The 26,615-nt window shown below is 39.4% G+C and overlaps 2 protein-coding genes across 2 annotated transcripts in view; one reads left to right on the top strand and one right to left on the bottom strand.

Moving 5' to 3' along the window:
* Positions 1–317: 317 nt before the first annotated feature.
* LOC144200412 (rho guanine nucleotide exchange factor 26-like) lies at positions 318–19,264 on the bottom strand. The gene is made up of 16 exons (XM_077722553.1): positions 19,106–19,264; positions 17,486–17,852; positions 15,627–16,977; positions 15,332–15,383; positions 15,081–15,220; positions 12,869–12,925; positions 12,473–12,633; positions 9,693–9,845; positions 9,441–9,570; positions 8,928–9,002; positions 8,763–8,852; positions 8,535–8,689; positions 5,696–5,905; positions 1,505–1,575; positions 1,307–1,411; positions 318–1,200 (listed from the first exon to the last, which is right to left on the bottom strand). Exons 3-16 carry the CDS (start codon positions 16,887–16,889, stop codon positions 1,058–1,060), a joined length of 2,805 nt encoding a protein of 934 aa, XP_077578679.1. The 5' UTR covers positions 16,890–16,977; positions 17,486–17,852; positions 19,106–19,264; the 3' UTR covers positions 318–1,057.
* Positions 19,265–19,872: 608 nt separating this feature from the next.
* The window catches only part of LOC144200415 (succinate receptor 1-like), a 112,019-nt gene continuing 105,276 nt past the window's right edge, over positions 19,873–26,615 (top strand). Inside the window, exon 1 of the transcript XR_013327107.1 lies at positions 19,873–20,075. The gene's annotated coding sequence lies outside the window, so the exon portion shown is untranslated. The remainder of the gene's footprint in view (positions 20,076–26,615) is intronic.

Below are 26,615 nucleotides of genomic sequence, written 5' to 3'. Positions count from 1 at the left end.
AAACTGAATATGTATTCAGGTATTTTAATCCAGTTCTTTTAATCAATTTATTAAAAAAATCTAAATTTTATATCTAAAATGGTCCAGCCCACGTGAAATCAAGTTGACCTGAGTTCGCATGGTAGTCCCTCTCCTTTTGCCCTGCGATCGGCTGGCTATCAATTCAGGTTGTCCCCCGCCTCTGCCCAGGAAACAGCTGGGATTGGCTCCAGCACCCCCCGTAACACTAATGAGCATAAAGCGGTTCAGAAAATGTGATGAGATATCTGGAAGCAGCGCAACCCGGATAAAAGCAATGAAAGGAAGCTGACAGACAATTTGGAATTATTTGATAAGTATTTAGGGACAAAATATAATTAACATCAGTCTGTGATTCAGATTGTTTTTACACCAGTAGAGAAGGCCTTTCAGGCCCTAACGGTCCACCACTGTAGAAAATAGTAATTTGCGATGACTTTACATATTTACACAATAGTACACAATTGATTTACAAGTTCATGTAATTTCCTTCCAACCCCTCATTTGCTTTAAAAGTGCCTTTAGCTTTTAACAAAAAAGGATTTCCCCTTTCCACATATTGTTGCGGCATCTTACACATCACCTCCATGGTCAAAACTACTGAAGCACATGCACCTAAAAAAATATTAACTTAAATGAAGAGATTTCTTCCTCATATACGACAGAATAGAAATACTTCACAACTTCGCGGTTCACATTTCGCAGTTTTTGGGGAGCTGGAGAACTGCAGGTAATCAGCTATGGGAGAACTTATTGATGAGGTAACCATGGCAACAGTCTCCACAAGAGTTGTCTACATGCCTCAGTCCATCCTTCTGATATAAATGAGCAACTGTTCTTTTAACAGATTATTTTTGTTCTGTCTGGTCCTACTAATTCGGTCACTAGGCTCTCTTTAAAGAGACCTTGAAGGCATTATTTTAGTTTTTTGTGGATGACGCCATGCACCATGTGTCCCCTCTGCTATTTATGCTCACGGCTGCAAAGTTTGACTGGGGCAAAAGTGCCCTATTTTCCCCAAAATGCACAATTGTCAGCATCAAACATTGGTCTCCATGTCCTGCAGTCGGTCCATCCTCTGCACATTGCGCTCGATGGTGGCCTGACATGTGATAGGCTCGGCGCACTCTGCTAGGAACCAACCACGCTCTCCATCACGTAGACGCTCGCCCTCGTACCAACCTGGCAGAGGTAGTGGATATCCAAGCATTAATTAAATGCGTACGTTTAATTTCCTGACATTTTTGGGGATGGGGACATGTAAAAATGGACCACTCATATTACTTACCATCTTCTACCGTCTGAGATAGAAGCACCACATCAGCCACTTGCAGTGACAGCTCATCCGGCTGTTTCGCGGTGTAGGTTCGGGTCACTTCCACCTGGGTTGCGTCTAAAAAAACAACAACAGGAAAACATCTTTTAGGCACTTGCAGTTGTCTCTATTCATTTACTTGTTAGCCACAGGGGGGCGTAAATGTCTTACTGGTCCTGTCCTGATTCTTGTCTTTCTTGACATTATGGCCTAAGGCGCTGATCCAGCGAGCCCGCTCATTCCTAAAATCCAAAAAGAAGAAATAAAAATGAGTCTTTTTGTGAAAAGAAATTAGTATGTTGACAATAAAATGAAAATAATACATTTTAATTGAATAAAACTAATGGATTTTGGTTATACCTTAAAAAACAAATACATACGTAAGACGTGCATGCTTTATTTGAAATTGTTTGAACATTAAGGATTGGCTTTTTTTAAGGAATACATTTGATCTGTAAAAAAGTTAAAACAAGAAAATTTAATTTGAAAATATATAACAAGTCTTTTTTTCCCAGTAAGATATTTATATGCGCAAACTGGGACGCCGAGCTCGGTCTTTAGAAAGAGGGAACAAGCATGATAATGGCATTTATGAAGATAAATATGAATGATGATATCAACTTTAATGAGCCAAATTAAAGTATAATACCATTCCATGTGTAAATGGTCTATTAATGTTTGACTGGCTAGTCACAAATCGCTTGAAATCGTTTCTTATTAAAGGAGGCTTATTATTGTAGTTGGTAGTGTGTCATTTTCGTTGTTTTAAATAATTACTATAGTGAATCGAGGCTGCTGTTAATACTACAAACAGACAATAACAATTCTAAACACATTGCTTAAGAAAGCTCCTCACAATGCCAATCAAAATTGGGCATTATGTTTAAATAAAAGCACCTTTTACTTCCTTTTTAATGAGTTTAACTGGCCCCTGATTAAGAATCCATTGACTTTGTGTGGGGGCTCAGCAAGTTTGCAAAAGACAGAGGTTGTGTTGTCAGGCAGACGAATTGAGCTCAAGCAGCACAAAGGTTAAGCCTCGGGAGACCACCGAAAGACTTTAGCATGTGTCTTTCACTGTTGTGTGATCCGTGGAAAGAAAACACACACACAGAAGGTGGGCGGAACCACGTGGGTCAATATCCATGTCACTGAGCTCTCGTTTTACCTGTTCCCACATCCCACTCATTATATCGAGAAACGAGGAGATTTAAAAGAATAATTGAGCATGAGTGTTTTAAGTAAAAGGTTGTGCTGTCTGTCCTAACATGTAGAAGTGCTTTGTGAGTCAGCTTGGATTATTGGTCACTGATTGTACACTTTACCCTTTGATCCTTTCTCAGTTGTGTGTGAAATAGTGGCTGACGTTGCTGCTGCCTACTTCAATAGTCGTGGGATCACTATAAAACAATACAGGCCTTATTTGGATCACGTTTAGAATGGAATGTGTTTTGCTTCAGACCAAAATGCCACTTTTTGTATCTTTTTGAGTGTTATCTCCCGAGACTTTTCTTTGCCTCACCTCCTGATATACATCCTATCGTTTATGCTCCTGTGGGACCCTCCACGTATGTGATTCACAACTATTAACACATGGGATAACTTTGCAACAACACTTTACTCCTACAAATTCTTATCATAGGATGAATACCTTTTAACCCTCAGCCTCAAGTGCAACTGTAGTAAGAGGAGGCTCTAGAAATATCATAAATTGTCTCAAAAATGAATAAAATTGGTGTGCTGTAATAGGGAAAGACATCTGCAAATCAGTGTACAGTAGTACCTCATTTACCATGGTTAAAAAGTTCCAAAATCTGCCACAATGGCGAATAACTGCAATGCAAGGAGTGTTTTTATGTTGTCTATTTAATATTATTTGATATATATTCATTAAATATACCTTCTGGAGTATGGATAAAGTGTGTTAATGGTTATCTGTGGAATGTACATACCAAGAGAGTCTGTGTAAATGTTTGTATGTTAAACAGGTGTTGGGCTGGTTAATAGCAAAAGAGCGAGAGAATGTAAATCATCATAAATCCATTATCAGGGTATCATCTTACACCCCTGTCCATGTACAATGTGCAGCCTCTTTCCCCGACTAGATAAACAACTGTGACAGTTTTCTACAATCCTTCCTTCCTCATCTCTGTTTCTCATTATCAATGTGTTTGCCCCAAACTCAGAACAGTTCCACCAGCTAAAGAGCGGGTCAAATGCATTTTCCTACGCTTGACAAAAACAAGACATGTCTTTCAGCATGAAAGGAAACACCTATATTGGAATTTTCCAGCAGTGAAGCATCTTCATAGACTTTATACTATGCTTTCATAATAAAAAACAGAAGTCCAATCGAAATAAAAATCCACAACGGGCATGGACCTCCGTGTGGTTAATGTCAAACTACGATAATAGACTTTGGAAAAAAGTATATTGTACTCTTTTATATAACTTTATTGCATAACTGTCCCTGCTATATCGGAATTGAACGTCTGACAAACAACTGTGTTATTCTGTGTGTGACAGTGTCTCTGTTCCAGCCTGCAGACTATGAGTTATTCACTGACTGCAGAATGGGGGGGCACGCTATCGTACGCCTGACATGGAAACAAAAGAGCACAGAACCTAGAAAACAATGGCAAATGCAAACCCCCCTTTTCTACGCAATTTGGTGACTAAGCTATTAAGGTAGCCATTCTTTCTTTGTGCCATGGATATTTTTTTCCACCTTATTTCAAAAGATAAACTTATTTACCAGTGATAACTATGAATGAAAATGTATTTGATCAATTCTCTGTTTTTGGCCCAGTACACAATACTTCATAGAAGTCACCAAGCTTATGGAGTTATGGAAATTGACCAAAAGAGAAAAGCCAGTAGCAAAGAAAGCTTATTTTCACAGTGAAAAAGAGACACACCTTTACTTAGAATGTGTAAAATGTTCCTTTAGCCTGCAGTGTGGAGATGTTGTCTAAGAGGGTCTAGAAAATGTTTAGCCTTTATAATAATATTGAGTCTGTTGACCATTTAACTTTATGTCTATTATTGTTATAACATTAATGGGCATCTAACCCCAAAAAATAGCATGCACCATCAGACCACATCAACTGATAGCTTTTATTGTGTTAATATGAAGCATAATAAATATCCAATTTAATTAGAATGACTAATGTATCACGTGAGGTTTAGTCACTAATTTGACAAGAATAGGCATTGGAACTGCAAGCTAGTTTATTTTCTGACCAAATACAAAAGGTGGCATAAACACTGGGTGGGTGATAAAGACATGTTAGGGGACTGAACCAACCAAACCAACGTGTGTGTACGTGCACGTGTATGAATGAGGAAGCCGGTCGTGGGAAATAGCCCATTTAACAATGGGATGCTGCTATGCAACCCCTGTAAGAATGGACATTTGCCAGAGTACTACAGTGCAGACACTCAGTAACATCCCAGCCAAGGCCCCCTAACTCTAGGCTATCAAAGGACGAGGGGGTTTTCAATCACACCGCTCTGTCCACACTTTATCAGGGGGGGAAGGGGTCAGCTTTTATACTTGGAATATTGATTGCAACAAGAGATTTAGCTCCCAAGCAAAGTATTTTGTCATTCCATTTGACATGTTTCTAGTGCCAGCTTTTAAGTTGTTAGTTAGGTTAAAAAATGAATCAAAACATTTTCTTCTAATATCGAGATCCAATGAATTCAAGTAGTTCAAATGGATGAAATGTTTAACGCTGTCAATGGCAATGAAACGGGATAATTCATGCCAGTCTTGGTAGAACTGAGTCTTACAACACTTATGAGGAATGGAGTGCGTCTGTTCATTCTCAAACCGAGGCTGGAACAAATAAACCCTGCAAAGAGCCAAATATATGACAGATCGCCTTTGTTTATGCCTATGTTACATAATCCGTCTAAACAATCCCCCTTCACTCTATTTACTGTACAGAAGGGAGATGAAACTGGTAGTTCAGGCAAACAGTTGCCAAACAGATAAAACTGTAATCCAATGAAAAGTACTTCATAGACAGACGAATGCGGTAATGTCATAATATAAGAAGAAGTTTTATCCTATTTAAACCACTTAGTGGATAGAACCTCAACAAAACAATTCACTTTGGGGGGGCAGCTGGTTCGCCTCACAGTGAGGACTGAGACACAATAACTATGCAGACTAATAAACTTTATTTCCGAGGTCCCATTAATGGGAGGCAGTAAAAGGTGAATGTCATGCTGTGACAATGGAGATGTAACAAAATATCCTTGTGAAACCAAAATAGGACAAAAGAGATGGGGGTGGAAATCCTGTTTGGTGTATTAGTTTTTGAAGAAATACGTTTTGAGATTGATTGTACTCACAGTAGCTCCGTCCCCAAGATCATGGGCACCTTTTCGCCAGAGTGATTGCTCAGGAAACGTAATCGGAAGAGGTGATTGGCGCTGATCTGCCGTGAGCTTAGCATGCCGGCAGTGCCGCGAACGGGCGACAGGTTGACCTCTTCGGGTTGGCAGGAGCCCACCCAGATTTCATCTCTCAGGGCGTAGTCGATGACAGTGTAGCTCTCCTCGCTGGGGATTGGACAATAAATCATTATCACCGCATCCATCCATTTTTTTCCTCACTTATCTGAGATCACAGTCGATGAGGCAGCAACTTCCAATTTTTGAGTCGTGACTTGGAATTACGCAGCTATTATTACTGTCAAAAATAACTCACAGTCTGCAAAAGCTGAGTGTGAAAATGGATTGTCGGTTGTTTGGTCGTCATACAATAGCAGCTCAACTTCATTCCCTCATTGTGTTGTGTAGAATTCTATAAAGCACAATCATCCTATTTCTGCTAACCCCAAAAGCAGAAAATTTCCTTTTTTCCACTTTTTTCATACCTATGCTCAGAATAGCAAAACAGAAATAAAAAGTCGGAAATTCCAGATGATTTAATTTCACCAAAACATTAAATCGAGCTCAGGTTTCCTTAAAAACCCTCGGAAGCATAAAACTCAGGACTTAATAATGGTTACCGAAAAAAAACCCTTATAAATCAAAAGCTAAATTATATGGCATACATTACTGAAGTTAAAACGACAACAACAGTTTTTTCAGCCCATATTTCCCTCAAGTACCTGTGCCAGGGTGTAAGCTACTGTCAGTGAACGCACTCGCTCGGTACAAAACATCTGGAGCCAATTGTGCAATCTTACATACGATACATGTTTATGTAGTACTCTCAGAACAGGAGCTTAAGGCGAGCCCATGTGGGTTTTATCAACTCGAGACTTGAACGGCGGCTGAGCTGGAAGCAGCGTCACGTCACGTGAGCCAGTTAATCCATTAGGGAGCACGCAAAGGTCGCCCCAAAACAAATAGAAGGGTGTCTAAATGCTTCTGTTTTCGAAAGCTTAACTTAAAAAGCGCCAATATTAAGACTTTGGAAGAGGGTCACGACCAGTCAGGGAATCTATCCACAGACCAAGATGTATTATTACTAAATTACAATTTTGTTGTTGTTGTTGTCACTGATTAAATGTTTATTTCTATTTTTAAAAAATCACTTAGAAGCAGTGTTGACTATACAATATGGAACAAAGGAGGAAAAATTCCAATATTAAAAAGGGGAAAAATATATAAACAAACCAATAATTAAATAGTAACAAACATCATCTGGTTTGAAATTCACCTCAACTAATATTCTTTTGTTTATAACACAATTCGTACAATACTTATTCATAGCCTTGATCAGCAAACATGTCCATGCTGGTCCGCTTAATAAATATTATGTGACGTAAACAACGAGGCGTAGAGAAACATTTCTGCTATGTGTTGCTCATGCCTAAATACTCATACTGCAGTATTTCTTTCTCGTCACTGTTTTTATGACCGATCACCTTACTGGTAAAAAAAATTTGGAATGCCGGCAGGGGATTAGAACACGATCAGAACCTGCGTGGTCTTGTGGTGAGCAGGTGGATAAAAATGCCTTGAAAATGTTTAAAGTGGCCTAATCTTACACAATGGAACAACTCATGTTAAAAATATTTCCTTTCAAAATCCCTTTTCACCTGGATTTTAAAACCATTTAACCCATTAGCATTTATTTTAAAAGTAACATATTGTCATTATCAGTAGTTAGCAGGTTTTTTTAAATCGCATTTTAGGGGCTGGAGATGAGAGAATACAGCTGCTGTAGATTTTTGGGCGTTATATAAGTGTTCTTTCTTAGTCCAGCAACTCAATGCTTTCCTGCTGCTGGACAGCCAAATTTGACGCAGGGTCTGCGTTCCACTAAATATTTTAGGAATCTGTTCACTTTGAACACATTTTCAAAAGGGAAAAATCCATTGAGTGTTTATCAGTTCTGAGATTCAACAATCATTCCAACAAGTGGAAGAGATTGATTTAAAAATCACCTTCCTAAAAAAGAGCCCAAATCACTTTGCCTTTATCCGACCTGAAGGCTATGTGGATAAATAAGGGTCAAGTAAACATGTTTTCCCTTCAAAAAGTTATGATATCATGGTCTGTTTTCTATTTTGCTGGAATGAACATGGCCAAGTAGCGTGACACTACAGAACAAACCAATATTATAACAGCTTCTCTAGTTCACACACCCATTTCCCTTAAGCCGCCTCCATCCAAACACCAATTGGACTGCGCACGCTAAAGCCGTCTGGTCCTCCAGCTTTTACTCCCAGAAAAAATATCATTTGGAATGTTTTTTATTCCCCCCACCCTTCTCTATGATTCTTAGGAATTCTGAGTGCACTTGTTGGAGGACAATCGATTGCAGAGGGCAAGCGTTTAAAAGTAGTTTTTAGGGTTCTTTTGGGAGCAAAATTGAAGTTTTCAGGAATCTTCCTAGTGTAGTCATCATCTTGAAACAGACACTGATAATAAATTAATTTGCTGATAAAGCAAGAGGTGCTGCAGCTTTGGACACCTGCTGTTTAAAGTAAAACTCAATCTTGGCTGCTTTTGTCAGTTTTGTGTTGATTTAGTGATGGCTTTTCACCTGTTGTCACCTTGTGTGTCACACATCTGTTCTTAATGTCTTTGTATATAAGTTGCCTTTGTTTTTTTTTTTGTTGTTGTGTCGATGTCACGTCAGTGTTAGTTCGGTGTGCCTCCAATCCTGCCCTGGTACTTTTAACTCCCTTCTCTCAGTGTGTCGCATTAGTTGAGTTACCCGCTGTCCGCTTACCTTTTCTTCCGGGTGACGATGAGGACGTCGTTGAAGAGGAAGAAGTAGACCTGATGTCGCGACGTTCGCTTTAAGAAGATGCCGTTATCCTCTACAAAGGCCGTCAGCTCGCCTCTTTTCACCATCCATCGGGATGACGAAACCAGCGGGAAAGGCTGAGGTAAAAATGATAAAACCTTGATTAAAAACCTTCTCCAAACCTCTATTCTATCAAAAATTACACCATACCTTGATCTTAAAGTCCAACTGGGAGTTGATGGTATACATCATCTCAGTTCTCTCCATTGTGCGAGCACCCTCATTGCATTTTCTAACCACCTGCCCATGTAGACAGATATTGAAAAATATACACAACACAGCAAACATTGTTGTTTTTCTGGACTGTTTACTGACCTTGCTGACGGCATGTAAAGCCTTTTTACATTCCTCATACGGCGCCGAGTCTTTAGGGGTCTTCTGGCAAATTGTCTACAGGAAGCAGAGCAAACCAAAATAGGATCACTTCATCGTGCCTATAAAAGCACATAGCGCCTTATCAATGTTTGATAGCGTGTCGAAACTAGGCAGCTGTGGGAAGTAAGTGAAGTGAAACCGAACTTTCTCAGGATCTCTAGGCCTCCATGTGGACTAAACCCAAAAGACTCTTGGGAGAGACGAGCAGCATATTGAAGGAGAGGGGGGAGAATGTTTAGCACGAGAAAAGAAGAAGAAGAAAAAAGGAAACTAAAAAAATGAACGTAATAAGACAGGGAGTAGATTAGACCATGATGTAATGTCACCTGAAATGAAATGTTACAGTTAGTCACATGAGGCACACGCCCTGTGAGCTGTTTACGTTGTGACGGTCACCAAGAGCAGTTAGATAAGAGCAAAAGTTTCGTTATTACAAACGTCTGGCATACTCACGTCCATAAGCAATGGCAATCGCGTGACCCTCTGCATGGGCAGGATGAGAAAGGAGATCATGGGGAGGTTCCGGCAGTCTGGGTGGGCTTCGATTCTGCTCAGCACCTCCTTAAAAACGGGATTCTTGGACCTGCAGGAGAATGGGAGGAAAAAAAGTAGCTTTAGCAAACTGCCAAGGTCAAAGTGTGAGTACATTCTGGACCAAAGCCACATGAGATAAGATAAAACGTGCAAGCGTGCACGGTTACGCACAGGAGCCTCTGCAGGGTTCTTTGCTGGTAGACCTCATTGGAACAGTATGTCACGTAGGGATCAAAGTTGGATTCTGAGTGCTTACAAACAATGTCACTGATGCTGTCAATCACAACATTGTGTTGATGTTTCTCCTCCAGTTGCTTGAAGAACCTAAAAAAAGGAAGGACACGGTCAAATAATTTCCATTGGAAGCATACTTTTATTGTTTTTGTTTCAAACCATTAGTCATTCCAAAGGTGTTTCTTCAATTCACCATATATTCCTGTTGTCTTGCATCCTTAGGCAAATGAATTGTGCTAAAACTATGCATGGAATAATTCAATTCCCCCAAATGTCAGAACTAAAACCCTGCCCTGAAGCTTCAGCAGGAAAAGGAACGTTAGTCAGAGGCTTCATGGGATGTCAAAGACTCCAAGGGAACATGCAGGACATGACAGATGCAGGAGTCAGAGAGGCAGGAAACATCTCCAACACCTTTCTCCAGGAAGATCACAAGAGAGGAACTCCACACCTCTTAAAATAGAGACACTGTCTCGCATTAAACATAACAACAGAGGCTTTTCCTCTTCCTGAAGACCAACAGATGGTCAGTTAAACAGCATGCTAGTAAAAAGGGCAGTGGCACATCATGTGAAGTTGACAAACAGGAAAGACTGGCGTCCTTGAGCGACTGGAGTCTTTTGCAAAAGATTCTTCTGCTCCCACCGACTGCTATTCAACACGCAAACAGATGGTTTGCCTATCTATCATTTTTTCTTTTCTTGTGACGACATGCCCACAGGGGATCAAAGACGGGGGTATCTTAAACATCTATTCTTGGTTGTAACAGGTCAAGAGTAGGAAAACCCACTGACCTGGATCTATGTTGTCAACAACATTGTGGTTTGCATCACAAGGCATTTCCAATGGATTTGACAGGAGATTTTAAATGCAATTTCAATATAAGATAACTTAAAATGACAACTGTGGATACCAGACTGGATTTACGGTTCTAAAAGATGATTTAAATGAAGCTACTTGGGATATAACACTGTTGCATGCTGTTTGAATTCTCTTAATAACCAAAACAGCATGAATGTAGGTCAAAAGTTCTTTGGTTGAATCCGATCTTTTCGATTGTAGAGATGGAACTTTAACATGGTCACTCAACAATGTTGTATGCAGAAATGTTTCTGCTATGTGACCTATTATTCCCGTCCAGTCTGTCTCCATTCCTTTAGTTTATCAGCTTTTCTCCCTGATAGCGTGCATCTATTTAAAACCAGTTTCACTTGATATAATATACTGGTAATGCAAATACAACAAACAAAGTCCACACCTAATATTGTATTAGTCAAATCCTACATTCCCACTACATGCACAAAAACAGTATTTTTTTTAGGTGCTCTTTGACGATAATGTGAGGAATCCGTGTAATTGAGCTTTTTCATAACCTAAGGCAGCTATTGAAATACAATCAGGAGCACACCTGCGTGGAAAACATGTGAGGCACTCCCACAATCCATCACATCACATCACATACTGTCAACGTCACAGGAGGCCTGCAGGCGTGGTGGCTTTTTAGGAGACATCTTAACAGTTGGTCAAGCCTAATTTTGACTTCTTTGTCTACAATTTAAGTGTGGAGAGAGTTTGGGTTTGTGGAATGAAAGGTGTAATAGGTTAAGTCCTAACAGAGGAAAGGAATTAGGAATACGTTCTTTTTTAGGAAATAGGAATATTCAGTTTGAAAGCAAACATGTATGCACACTAATTAAACTAATATGCAATTCTAAGTCCAATAGGGCAAATACTAAAACACAACCAATGGCTAAGTTATGTCTAGTAACGTTTTACTTATAATAAAAATACAAGAAAACCATTTTAAATGTTACTTAATTATTTTACAAACAACTGCTCATGACAAAACACTTAATTAGCTTTGTGTTTATACATAAAGCCAAAGTAATATTTCCAATGAATTCCTATGATTTGTCTTTAAATACCATGAAAAGTTGTCTCCTAAACTTCCCATTAAGAGCATTCATAAATTTACCAGAAATGTTCCACCCTTTTGCTATCCTCACACACACCCACGCAGATAATTTTATGAAAGGCATTTGGGACAATGTCAGTTAAATCGTTCCAGTGTCAGAAATGGGCGTAAGAATGTAACAATATTTTTAGAACGTCTAGGGGAAGCACACCTTATGGCGCCAAGAATCTGAATAGATGTAGTGATTAATGTGTACTCTTGTATCAATTACAAGAGTAAACGGTCACATTCTTCCAGCCATTTTGGATAAAGTCTGTTTCCACGTCACCGTTTTATAGGATTGATACAAGTCTACTATTACCAGACTAATCGTCATTTAACAGCTGTTGTCTGTGCTCTAAATCACAATACACTTGGAACAACTTCCAACCAAAACAACAATAAAAATACACTTTTGAATTTATATGCCTTTTAGTCACAATCTTATCGAAGAAATCTGTTCCACGTCCAGTAGAGACTTCTTTTCAGACCAAGCCGCAAGTGTCGAAGAGCGCAAATGTCGCGGTGCTTACAAAAACATTTCACCCGGCACTGAATCCGCACTCCTAAGTGTTGAGGTGTTGTTAAGTGTAGAGTTATATGACCCATTAGCCAAAAGCAAAACACCACAAACTTTTTTTTTTTTTATGAGGCGCACAGGAGCAGCTAAAAAACACAGCTTTTGTCTATTATGTTCTAAATTTAGTCAACTCGCACAGAAAACAAGCAAAACCAGAAGCACAGAAATGTTTGTTTTTCTTACTTTTTGCTTGCCTCACAGACGTCAACGATGTTGGAGAAGAGATGGTGATGTTCTATCTTGGTCATGGCCTCGCTGAGCTCCGATGAGTTCTTGAACATCCGGATCAGGATTTCCAGACTGTGTAGGTATGAGTGTTCTGAGGAGATCACCTCGAAGATGGCCTGGAGAAAGTTATTACATTATTAAGTATATTAACATATATTCACATAAGAATAAATCATTGTGTCCCAAGAGTCCAGTCCACAAAGTATCAGAAAGAGCGATATTTGTAAATATGGAATTTTGAAGGTGAACCACTGATGAAGCAGCAGACTTTCTTTGTTCTACCATCATTTGATGATATACAATTGATTGGCATATACACAATTTAGCATGAATGCAATCCAAAATCAATACCTCTTGTCTTTTTCGTTCTTCCTGGCTCATCTGATCAAACAGACGGTTTTTCTTGACCTTGGAGGAAAGAAATTGTTTCAGTCAGTAAAACAGCATATTCATAAAGAGTAACATTTTCAACTTGCATTGCAGAAGTTCTCCAATGCATTAATAGGACAAGTGTTTTCCGTGATTGCTTCTGTTGTCCCAGCCCACAATGACAAGCGCACTTTACATACCACACTTAACGAAAAGAGCACAAAAAAATTCATTCATTGCCACGAGAACATCCATGGCGACGGTGACACGCTCATGCGAAAGTAACAAACGGCCAGCCCTTGTGTTCATTGAGTATCGTTTGGCTTAAAGAATGAAGGGGCAATGAAAAAAAGTGTGTGAATACAATCAAAACCAATGGAATAGACCGAGTGTAAGCAGTGAAGTGAGACTAACTAATTCCAGCAGTGCCTTTGTGAGAAAGAACTTACACCTGAATTAAAAGCATTTGTAGCAAAAGTAAGGTCCGAGGCCAACTCCTATTTCAAATTAAACATGCAAGAAAAGATCCCTAATGGCCAAGATCCAAGACTGTTCCTCTTCCTGGAAACACACCAGGCAGAGATACTGCTTCATCTTTAGTATCTGGCTTAAAGCCCAACTGGGAACAAACAAAGCAAGTTCACAACATGAAGCCAGCAAAAACCTCTTGAAGTTTGCCACACAATCTAAATAGCCTTATTCGAAATGTTCTGGTTCGTAACACCACAACAGATTTAAACCTATATTTGTAGCAAAGTATGGCAAGGAGTACATTTTATTGAATCAGTTTTAATAAGCATTGTATGTTCAAGTAAAATTATGAACTCCATGGAATTAATTGTTGCTACCCTGAGCCTTGCATCAACTGCAATTGTTTAACATGTTTATGCTTCACATGTTTATGTTTAACATTATGTGCAGTCTATCTGAAACAATGTGGTATCTGCTGGAAGCAGGCGCCACAATGGAGACAACTGGAAAGGCAAGTACTCAATCTCGATAGTTGCTGATTGTTAGGATAGAACAGCAACAAAGGAGTAAGTGCATATTTTCAGAAAATCTGAACTGATATTGAATTTTCAATCGTAACTCTATTGCACTCTGGTAATCTCCATAATGATAAACTACTACATCATATCACAACAATATTCAATGCTATTACCTCTACCATGAGATGAAACCTAAAAAAGAAGGACATTAGGTACCTGGTTCTGGATGTTTTTCAACTATTTGACTGCATATTTAAGGGAAGACTAGTTATTTATTCTCTGACTGCTCCTCTATTTGTTGTCTATTTATTTCACTTGACCGAGAACTGTATGCACGCCATTTCAAATCCACTCCTTCACGTTTTGTCACATTCAAGTAAACAATCCAGTGAGGATGCACAGGAATAAACAAACTCACTCATCTCTCCCTAGAGAGCATTCCCTCCATTCCGATCTCTGACTGCATTATGCAACCTGGTATAATCGCACGTCCCTCCAAAAGCAAAATAGTAAACATAACTTTAAAGTCTGACAAAATAAAAGCAGCTTGCCAAATGCACTGGCATGAGACAGCAGCCTTCCCAAACTGAATTTGGCTGGCTGACTGCCTCCCAAAACTTGAAGAAGAGCACCTGCAATCCGACTGAGCAGTCAGTGACACTCACCCAACTGGATATGACAGCATTCTTGAGAGTGCACACATTTCTAGTGATGTATACTGTAATCGGCTAAAGAGACAGGATGAGACTGGAATGGGGAGAAAGAGTCTTGTCACGACTAATTTACAGTGAGTGAATGTGGAAAAGGTCGTGTTTTGGGTTAAGCAAAAATGTCAGTTGACCTAATTGTTTTTTTTCTGTGTGGAATTTTTTTTCTTTAACTAAATTATTAAGCATATGTCTCTATAGACACTGATTCTTGAAAAGGAAAGCTCTGTATTCAAAATGTAAGGTATGTACCTTGTTTTACAAGGAATTGGATTGAATATGTAATCACATCTAAATTGGTTGAGCTATAGTTAAGTTTCTCGGATGCACTATTGCGAAACAGTAAGTGTAAGTACTATCTACTAAAATAAATACCATAGAAAATGTGTCAACAACTGTGAAATTTTTGGTTTGACTAAATCTCAAGGAACTGGGAGTATATAACATCTGTCTAACATCAATATGTGTCTGTAATATGGAGTGTCTGTAATGTCTAACCACAGTAAGCTGGCTCCAGGATATTCTGATAGGTCTGTATTGCAGCACGATGCTATCGGCTTGAGGTGCTCTGGAATCGGCGTCCTCATCCGAATCGTTATGTAATGCCTTTTCCTGATAGTTCTGGTACAGTTCCTCCTCTGAAAGATATATATTTTTTTTCATCAAATAGGCTTGTCTTGGACAAGGATTGAAAATGACAACAGTGGCTGGGTTAAGAGTGTAATCCAATAGTGGAGGCCTCCTCTCACCTTCGCTGTCAAAGGTGTGTTGAGGGCTCAGAATGTTTTTCTTGTCAAGGACCTGAAAATAGGATATGACAGGTGAGACTGTGCAAACAGATCCAGCATGTGTATTTGGTCAAATACTCAAATCATAGCATGCTGAGGTTTTGTCCTGATTTCATGTTCAGGAACAAGGTGAACTTTTTCTACCCTGATACATGAGGAACACACAACAGACTGCTACTGTTCTTGTGTTACATATTGTTGACTGCCCATCATGATGATATCCTTATCTTTATTGGACGGATCCAACATTGCTTACCTTGCTCTTTCCTGTTCCAGTAGGAGTCGTAGGGCTGTCAGGCTTCAGTGACGCCGGGCTGGTGGGCTTTAAAATGCAAAGACCACCTGGGTTAGCCGGGGGAGATTTATTATCACCATCTAATCCCTTCACGGAAAGTGCCTGGGCCTCCTTATCGACGCCGGTGACAACAGCCCGACGGTAAGATGTACTCCTCAGCCCTCTTTTAAGGGTCCCCGGGCTTTCGTTTTCGCCATCTGTCCCCTCGTCGTGCCCCCCTCCCGTGGAAAAGTATGACCCTGTCTCTACCATGCTGCATGTTTTTAATGTCCGCTTGGAAGCATCCAACCCGAGAAGACCTACTAACCCTTGGCCTTGTGGGCCGGATATGGGGGTCTTGCTCTGCCGGGTACCTGAGGCTAAGCCCTTGGGGATGATCTGCTGGGTGCCCATCTTCAAGGCAGCGGGGCTGTTGGTGCTTAGGACAACAGAGGGCGTGGGTGACATGGATGAAGAATGGGAAGATGAAGAAGAGCTACGCCTGGCATCTTCCGAAAGAGCGGGCGAGGGAGACGAGTGGGTGAGGAGTGGTGGCGAGGACGAGCGTGGGGTCGGGGGGTCCGAGGAGTTGAGGGATGAAAGTGAAGGGATGCTCGATGTGGAACTGTGGGAAGAAGGCTGTCGAGCAGGAGGATAAGGGCTTGGTAGAGAAGAAAGGGAGAGTTCAAGACGGTTATTGTTTGGGGAAGGTGTAACCGCTTCAGGTGAGGATAGGTTATGGTATGAAGGGCTTTTTTCCTTAGGTATGTTCAGACTAAACACACTGGAAATGAGAGCCTGAGGGGAACGGACACATTTCTCCGGCCAAACTGTTCCCCCGTTGCTGCGATTTCTTGTGTTGCTAGATCTGTTATCCAGTGAAGGTGATCTACTGCAATCAGATTTGAATTTGGACAAGGAGAAGCGGCCATTGGAGATATGTCCGATGCTAATACTTCGGACAACTCTGGACTTTTTTGTGGGTTTGTGTAAAACGTGCTTCAGTACTGCAGTGTTTTTAGCCACACCCTGAGTTGCGAGTACTAGTTTTTCAGCTGGCTGGCTCAAGGTGAAATTGCACTTGTTGTCCTCGGAGGGGAAGTCCGTCATCATGACCCCGTTGGTGTGGTAGCTTCGTGGCCGGGGCATCCTCGAGTCCGACGCGCTTCTGTGGTTGTCCGTACGACGCTTCCACAAGGGTAAGATGTTGTTGTTGGACAGGTCTACGTCGTTGCCGAGATCCATAGTCGTCTTGTGTCCTTTTCCCTATCTTTGTCACAGCTGGAGGGCCACCGTGCAAACACCGCCGCCCTGCCGAGAGCCGATCTCAACCCTGAAGGCAAACATAGAACAATAGCAGTTCAATTGGCCATGGCCTGGATTCCCACAGCTTACTCATTAACAGATGAAACTGGCAACTAAAACCAATAGCATTGTGAATGGGAACAGTGTTACAAACTCAGCGACAACTTTCGGTGAAAGTTTTTGTCGTGGCATTTTAAATTATTGAATACATAGTATAGCCACTATATACACAAATATGTAACCTTGTGAAATGACTGAATTTTGTATATTGATAAACATGTTTGCCAAACAAAATAAACTTTGTTCATGTGCAAACTTTAAAGACATTGCTGAATTTGTATTAGTAGAAAAACATAATTATGACTATTATTATCAATATTTAATTGTTAAAAAGGTTTTTTGAATCTATTAATTAGCACGATTTCCCAAAGTGTACCTAAAGAGAGGATAAACTTAATTCCTTTTAACTCTCTAAAATGAAATACCTGGAATACTAAAAGTAAATGCAGACATTTATTAGTAAGTTTCATATTCACCTGAAGCGAAAGCGACTGTCAGTTGACTTGCCAAAGTTGGATCATTTTCTCCAAATTCCTTTCCTGAATTCCGAGGATTTAATCCAACATTGTGTTGAAATTCACAGGCCAAACTGTGCATGAAAGCCGATTTGAAGAGCGAAACAACGTGGATTCAGTTTAGGCAACTCCAGCAAAGTGCGCGTCAAAGTGCGTGTGATGCTGGGCGGGTTAGACCAGACTGGGGGGCGGAGGCGCATTCTGGGGCATGGGGCGGAGATCTCCGCAGAAAGGAGACACCTCACGTCCGGTTCTCATGTGGGGACCCCCTAAGTGAGTGGACAGTATCGATTTACTCGATACTTGTAGTACCACGGGATCAAAATAACTGCAGACACAATGATAAGAGACTTGGTAAAAAAATTAAAAAAATATAATTTCACTGAAAACATCATATGGCAAAATTACAATTGTGAATAATTTCATTGATTTCCTTTACCCTGCTTTATTTACGGCCTGAAAATTTGCACATAAGTGCTGTTTTGTTGTTATGTTATGATATGATTTGATAAGTTGCTGCAGTGCGACATCATGTGGCAATCATTGAAGTTGCAGAGCCATCGCTTACATACTAATAGTACTTTATATTGATTAGATTTTAAATCCATTACAATATTTATAATTTGATGGCCTTAAATCACAATAAACCTCTGGAATAACAGCACTTTTGGTTGATATTATATAGGAAACAGCCATTGTTGTCTTTTTTTGTCTTTTTTGTTCTTCTTGTAAAAGGGTACATCTGCTCAAGCACCATCAATAGATAGTGTTGAAAATTAATGTAACGCTTCTCTGGAAATGTCAATCAAAACTATAATTTATTATTTGTAGCAATGAGTCCAAAGCCATTGTGCCATCGGAGATCCCCATGTGTTTTCCACTTCACTATTCAATTCCACTTAATTGTCCTATAAATGATGTATTTAATCGAATTTAATTTTATGCACCACATTGTAATTAAACATATAAAAACCATAAACACACGCATACACATACACACTTTCAATCACCCCTCAAAAATAATAAATAAATAATAATAATATGGAAATGCTGGAAAATCCCGTCCACCATCTTTACACGCATCAGCAGCAATCAAGTTCATGTGCATTGACCAAAACGGTGAGAATGTGCATTTTAATTCCGATTTCAGCTTTGTTTGTCACAATAAGTGATCCGTTTATATATATGACATATAGTTTGACTTGATTGATAAGTTTCAAGATATCTTTAAGTGATTGTTAAAATGTTTGGTAAGCACGTTTGCACCAGCAAGGTACTAACAGTCAAAAAACGGAGGATCCGGAATAAGTTTTTCACAAACTTACTCTAAATTTCATTTGTTGATGTTCAAAGCAACAAACTAGTGTCATGCAGTAGTTACATTTTGCAAAGAAACATGCTAAATCGTGTGGTTAAGTTAACCGGCTAGCAAGTTACTTGGGAAGTCAATGTATTTGTATAATGTATTAAGTGGTAGACTACCTTGCGCAGTAATACAGTATAATTTCCGCCCAAAAATATGATCATAGGTTTAGTGCGTCGTTCTCGGAGTTCTGGGTTCGATCCCAGGTTGGTTCTTACCGTGTGGAGTGCGGCCTTTCACTGGGTTCCTTCCATATCCCCGATACATGCATGGTAGGTTGGTTAAACACTAAACTGCCCACAATTACGAATGTGATCGTGAATGGTCTCCTTGTGCCATGTGATAGGCGATTCAGGGCGTCCAGTAGTTACCTGGGATAGGCTCCAACACCCCCTGTATGTTTGCTTAAAAATACTAATTTCTACCTGAGTGTGGCTTAAGCGCCCTCTTGTGGTATCTTAGGTTTGTTACATGGAGACCACAAACTTGCTTATAGGTTTTCAGGTAGGTAACACTGAAGAAAACAAAATGAGACTTATTTTGTCCATCTTGCAGCTTTTAATAAAGCTCAGGTTAGAGGTTTAATCAATATGAATTAGCTAAATGCAGTCAAATATCTGTTATTGCGGTTCCATATAATATTTTTAATTATTATTCTTTCTCTCTGTTTTATATTTGCATAACACCACAAAGATGGCTTTCTCCAATGCTCTGACTATTTTTCCTTTGCTGAGTGAGCTTTCAGCTTGTCGGGTGTCCTCTCCTCTCCTCGCTTTTGTCGCCACCCACGTGTCTCAGGCCCCCATTAGTGGAGAACTGGCAACGGCCCGCTTGCATCTCATTACATATGCATTAACCATATGTTGCACAACAACTGCTAGTGACTGTAAATTTGTGGGCAGTGAGTGCGCTGATGAACCCATTCTTATTCTCCATATACACAAATGTACTGTTCAAACCACTCGAGAAAAGCGGGGAGGGGGCGTCCGTCGCACACACTGTTGGCACTCGGGCCAGTCGCTATGGTTACGGGGCATCTTGCTGGAACTGATTAGATGACCTGTGATTGACTCTCCCACCCCCTGTGGATTCTCTGTGGCATCTTGCCCATGTAGGATGGTGACGTCATGGGAAGTGGTGCCTCGCAGCACGGTTGGGCGCCGATGGACAACCGGATCACACCTGGAGGTGAGAGAATGCTAAAAAGATTGAGATGACTTGCAACATGCTGCTAGAGGACTATTTGACTATTTTAAGTACAGTACAACCAGCATAAAAATACAAAAATAACTTCTTTGTCAAATTCATTTGTATTAATTAAGCTAATTTCATTCCAATGCATCTTTAAAATCATTTGTGGTAAAACTCATTTTCATAGGCCATAATTTATGTTTTGATTTATATTATCCATTACCAGATCATTATTATTATCTAAAATTTTGAGTCACTTGTGTAAGGTTGTGAATCAAATGAGGTCAGGTTTTTTTCCCCCGTTGGATGAAGAACAGGCACAAAAAAAGACAGCAAGATGTCATCACGTCCTTTCAAGAATCTCCACTCACTTTTCACTGTAAACAAAGAGTTGTTGCAATTTTTATCAAAACTGCAAAATAGATAATCTCAGAGTTACTAATTACAAAGCCCCTCTCATCTCAAAGGAGTTCTCCCCAACAGCAGTTTCTCTATGTATATCATAACCAACAATTTTAGATGGCTCATTTGCTACAAACTGGATGTCATTAAGAGTAATTACTTACCTTTGGGATGCTCCCAGGCTAAGATGCCAGTCCACAAGTCCATAGCTGTGTAAAAGAGACAAGCACAGCACATTTAGCCCGTGGCGCATATCTGACTCATCTGGAGGTGGAATGTCTGATTTAGAAAGCAGCACAAAGCTGGTATACAATCACAGGTCACATTATTAGGGACACCCACACAATCCCATGAGAGCTGGTGATTCAATATTGCCATCAAAATGCCTTCAAAACTTTCTATTATTACCCTGTTCCCATGCAAAAAATATTATGCTAGAAAAGGCCACTTTTGGGCTATTTTTTTAAAATAAATATCAGCAATATACTCTTTTTTTTTTTCTTCTTAAAACTAATGCTAAATGATAACTATTAGAGATTTGAGATTCTGCACCCCAAAATAATATATTTACGCTAGTGGAACATTTCTGTTGTTATCTTTTTTCTTCGTTTTCCAGTATTGTCTCTAACTTTGACCAAACTTCTTTCTTGGCTTAATGACGTGCACATTGAGGCGATGTTTTGATGGTTCTGAAAGAGGCGGATGCTCATTTAGACCCTAGATAACATCTGTAGAGAATATTTATACAACAGATGTCTTAAAAAGACAGAGGGCAGGAATGTTGGTACATTATTTAGAGATTGTGTGTGTGTGTGTTTGGAAGGGAGGTGGATATTCCTACTGGGCGTGGACATGAGGAACACATCTGTTTGGTTTTCTTACACACACACATTCAGCTGACTGCAGCTTCAGAGAATAAACCTTAATTGATCTCATTTTCTCTGGAGCTGCCCATTTGGCATAATCGTCACACACTAGAGAAAAACTAAATGTATATACAGAAGTTAATGGGTATATACACAGAGTGCTATTTTCCTGTTGTTATACAGTATTTTTTTGAATGGCTACCGAATATAACCCGTGAAATGCATGTCTTGGAACTTGGTAACTATGCAGCATTGGTCAATAAGTATTGATCCTCTGATCCTGATTTATATTATTTATTTTTTTAACAGGTCAGATATATTTATTGTAGACATTGCGTAGTGTGGGCAGACTACTAGTTAGCCAGTAGAAGGCATGCTCTCGCATCATTCAGCCTGTTGTGTGCTAGGGCACATTAGTGCATCATGATAAATGTTTAGGCTAACTTTGCTCTCATCTTATTAGGAGAAGTCATTATTTATTTCTCCTGCAGTTTTTTCTATTAGTATCTTCAGAGCTAACTTTAGATGACATTTTATCATGGACCAAATATACATTGAAATGCATTTTTTTCCAATAATACCAGAGCCTGTTACCATTGAACCCATTCTGACATGCTTACTGTGCTCCCTGCTGAGTTGTTTTCAAAAGAAAGGTGAAAATGCAAACATGTGATGCTTCTCACTGTCCTGTCAGGGTGTCATAGTGCGCTCTGAATAGATCACTCCTCTGTGTCGCCTCTCATTCTTTCCTCCCACACGGCTCAGCTCTCAGATGCAGCTTTCCCGCCTGAACGACCCACACTATCACTGAATGACAGTTTTGTGTTCTGATGACACATGACAACCTCCCTATTTTGTGATCTGTTTATTCAAACTTTTAATTCATATATTGCACATATGTAGTGGCTCTCTGCATGACACAATCTTCACTACTTGTGGCACATGATGGCTGAGGCATCATGCAACTAATGGTTAGTTTCTGGAAATGTGCAGACATACACTGCAAGGTCACTGAAACATCCACCATAAATCATTTAAGGTGCTTTGCCTCCATGAAAATGATGACGTAATTAAATGGCATCAAAGGCCCATGTACGCTTTCCTCTGAGGTTTGACAAATGTGCCTCTCAGGGCAATGAAACAGTTGCATAGTTTATTGAAGTAACCATCTACATGTGTAATTACATGGCTTGGTTAAATGTAAGGCTTTGATCATACATGGGTATTTTAGTAGTGGAATTGCTGGTACAACGTACCTATCATGGTGTCCATGGAACAGTTTGTGCTCACTTTTAATTGACTGGGAATATGGAACTCTTGAGAATGTGATGGGGTATCGAGTAGATATACTGAGGCATTTCTGTAGACATTAATATATGAATGCGAATGGTGGCGGACATGAGGGGGTGTGTTGCCCATGAGTGAACAAAAGGCACTGCAGTATGAGCTCATCCGTGAAATAGGTGAGCTCATGTCTTCTGCATGCTGTGAAAAAGGAAGTCGGACAATATTAGCTTGGCAACACTTTGGTTAAAAGTGCAACTCGAAAATGTACTTAAATGTATGGAAATGTTTTTTGTGTACTGCAGTACTTATTGGGAAAGGTCAATAGAATATTTTGAATGGGTTTGATAAATGGATAAACAGAGGTTAGGATATTGGACCTAAATATGTTTTGTCGAGTATATATAAAGTTAAAAATTATATTTTTCAGTTATATTTAGTTAAAGTGGTCCTGTTGGAGATGAGCAAATGTATTGACCAAATGCTCAAAAGACAAATAATTGGGAAAACATTTATTAAATGGAGTTTAAATTTGTGACTTAGAAATAGATGATCAGATTTATGAATGGACATAGAGAGAAAGTTACATCTAACTCCAGCCAGAGATGAATGGACGTACAAACGGACTGAGGACCAAACACTTGAGATAAATGGATGGTTCTGGAAGCGGTGAATAGACACTTAAAGCCAGGTAGGCAGATAATGGATGGACTTTTGTTGTGATCAACATCCTGATGTTCAGAGAGCTTTTCATGTACTATTTTTCTCTTTCGCACTTATCAGTCTTCCATCTCCGTGAACCATTTATTTTTTTCCCATCTCTTGCTCGTTTTCTCTGTCTATGGATTGGATTTAGCCTGGTGACATTGAACAAGAGTCTCCTTGCCCACCCACTCAGACGAGTTGTTTGTGTGACCTAATGCCGACAAATGCAACACTTGGCCACGAGCTGCATTAGAACAAATGCAAGCACAACAAAGGCACAGAGCTTATTTGCACTCCTGATGCTCAGCAAACAAAGCCGCTTGTAGTCATCCTCTTCTAAAACAAAATAATACTAGCAATCAGAAAGATGAGGTCTTGTGTCCACGCATGAATTGCTACATTTGTTTTGCCTCTGGAAATATAAATGATGACTGATTCTCCGCATGAAAGTTCTCTTTGCTTTCCAATGGACATTCTTTAAACATGGAATCCTCTTTTCACACTTGACAAGTTGCCAACATTTGAAAATCACACGCAAGCCGCTTTAATAATAAAAGACAATACAACACTTGAACAATTTGTAAGAAAATGGGTCAATGTGTTTGTGGGTCTGTACTGTGCTTGTATTGAACACAACACAATGGTGACAGCATGTACAGTCACAGGTCAAATACATTGAATGAGCTTCAGTATGCCTCCTTTCTACTCCCTTTTTCACCCCCCAAACAACAGGATCTTACAGTGGCTTGCCTTTTTATATGGGTTGTTTGCTTCCCCTGGATACACTTGCTTCCCACATTCCAAAAGCATGCACTTTAGGTCCAATGCAGACTCTAAAATGTCTATAGACGTGCCATGAATGTTTGTCAATACGTTCCCTGGTGTACAACTCCTGCTTAAACTCATTTAAAAAGATTTCTTAGGAATATGCTAATTCACACGTGAGAATTGGCCATCAACAGATGCTTACAACCGACAATCAAATGATAAGGTTTTTTGATATGTTGATTTGGAATAACACCATCTGAACTGTTTCGTGTCAACAGCTATAGAGCGACTACAATGTTATCTTCCCGTGAGCTGTGTCACCCAAAACTATCTTATCACCTGCAAGCTCTGTTATGAAAGTATGCATGTATATGTGTGTGTGTGTGTGTGTGTGTTGGCATGTAAGTTCTCTTGAGGTTAGAGGAGTGAATTCACTTCACAGGAATGCATAGCTGCACTGTTTTTACATGAAAACACCTTCTGTAATGCTTTTCGATAACAACTAGCTCCCCCTCGTCCATGCCTGCATCTACTCAGCTTATGACCATGTTAGACTGAGCCACCTGTTATTAGCTGTGCTCTAAAATAGCATTTAAATGTAAATTTTTACATTATATGGAGAGGTATTTAAAGGCATTTAAACAAAAAGAAATCTATTAAATTAGATTTTTATTTTGATTGCATCTTTTCACTGATGTTACCACTGTGGAAAAAAAATATATTGCTATATTAATATCACTGCTATTATTGTCAATCACAACTATGATAGGCTTTGTGGCATTTGTAGTGATAGAAGGAAGTGAAGGTGTACCTAATGTTGTGGCCAGCATGTACAGCTACATAAGAACATCTCCACACCACGTTCTCGTGGCTGGAACAATTCGCTCTCGGCCGCCTACGCTTGGTTCCAGAAATAGGCAAATATTCCAAGGAAAGCATGATGGAGCGTGACAGGGCAGTAAACTGCTATTTGACAGCCACCGTTTAATCACAAGCCGCCCGAGAACACGTCTAACACCAAATGCTTTCTAACTGCCTTTCATTCAGCCTGTATTAGTTGGAAAAGCACCAGGGAGATTTAGACCCTTTTAAAATCAGCATTGCGATCACAAAATGTCTCTGTGCCGTCATAAATAATAGCCTGTTTATAATGTCAGGTAAAGAGGTAATACAATAATGATAGGTATTAATATTAAGTATATACATGACTAAACAAGGGAAAATAAGACAAATGACTTTTCCCAGTTAGTATAGTATAAAAGTGAAACATTTGATTAGTAAAATGAAATGTTCACTAAAATTAATAATCAAAGACGTTTATATAATAATATTTGGGTTTTATGTTAAGGATATTGCTGTTTATAAAAATGTTTTTGCACTTTATTTATTGATTTGGATTCCTATATTCCTGTAAGAAAATGCCCTAAGAGTACATTTAGCTATTTTGCTTACATAAAGATCTAGATTGTAAAAACTAGGTATTGCATATAGAAATAGTGAATAGCGCTAATTAAAACTGTGGTTTTAAGTATGGCATTGTCATGGTAACGAGACGAGCAGGCCATGTATGGAGTTAAGGCTGCACATTGGAATGCCCTTTCATTTTCCACTAATGCATGTTTTTTTTCCCTCAATATTCTGATAATGAATGCAAAGAAAATGTCTTTTTCGTCCTCTGTCGGCTGTGATCTCATCCATGTTGGGTCAGGAAAGGAAAATTGGGTTTAGATGTCCATATTTGTTAGAAAAAGAGGTCGTATTTTACTATTCAGCAAACAGGAATAAAAAGAGGAAGTGCTATGTTCTTTGATTCTAGTGACCTTCCTTTTTTCCCCGCTCTACCGCTTACCGCTAGACATTGCTGGTCAGACAGGCAAAGTGAAGCAATTATCAGTTCTGTCTTAGTGATTTTGTAACTGCCTGAGAATGCTGAAATTCTTTGGAAAGGTTGCATTTTGAGACATTTTGAGATATTTCTCTCATTTTCTGATAGTGTTTTTTTGTGTGTGCTTTGTTTTCTTCTATGAAGTAACTCAAATGCTTCATGTCAGCATGAAAGGAAATTCTAAACATAAAATTGTATTAGTCATAGTGAATTGGTCATTGAATAGTTGCAACATTTTCTGCCTGATGGCAACACTATATTAAATGTATTAGAGACAACATCATTATGCTAAATTATTTCCTAAAGTGCCGTAGAGAAATGGACAAGTAAATCACATTTAAATCCATGCAACATCTAACTGCTGTTTTCTATTTGTTTATACATTCATTCAATATTTATTTTTTTATTAGTGTGGAATGTTTCAGTAGTTAATCACATGAAGTTCAATTTTGGTATGAATGTTATCTAAATGAACTTTTGGCATTTAAAATTGGATTTACGTACATGAATTATGAAACGAATTGAATCGTGACCATTGTAAAATTACAGCCCCAGTAGATATACATGGATTGTATGTAGACGAGTACCAACAAGTAGACAGACGCCACATCCCCTGTGTTGGGTGGG

This window comes from Stigmatopora nigra, chromosome 8 (assembly GCF_051989575.1).
Source record: "Stigmatopora nigra isolate UIUO_SnigA chromosome 8, RoL_Snig_1.1, whole genome shotgun sequence".
In the NCBI taxonomy this organism is placed as follows: Eukaryota; Metazoa; Chordata; class Actinopteri; order Syngnathiformes; family Syngnathidae; genus Stigmatopora; species Stigmatopora nigra.
The sequence above is the reverse complement of the archived record's forward strand: the minus strand, read 5'-3'. Positions and strand labels throughout refer to the sequence as shown.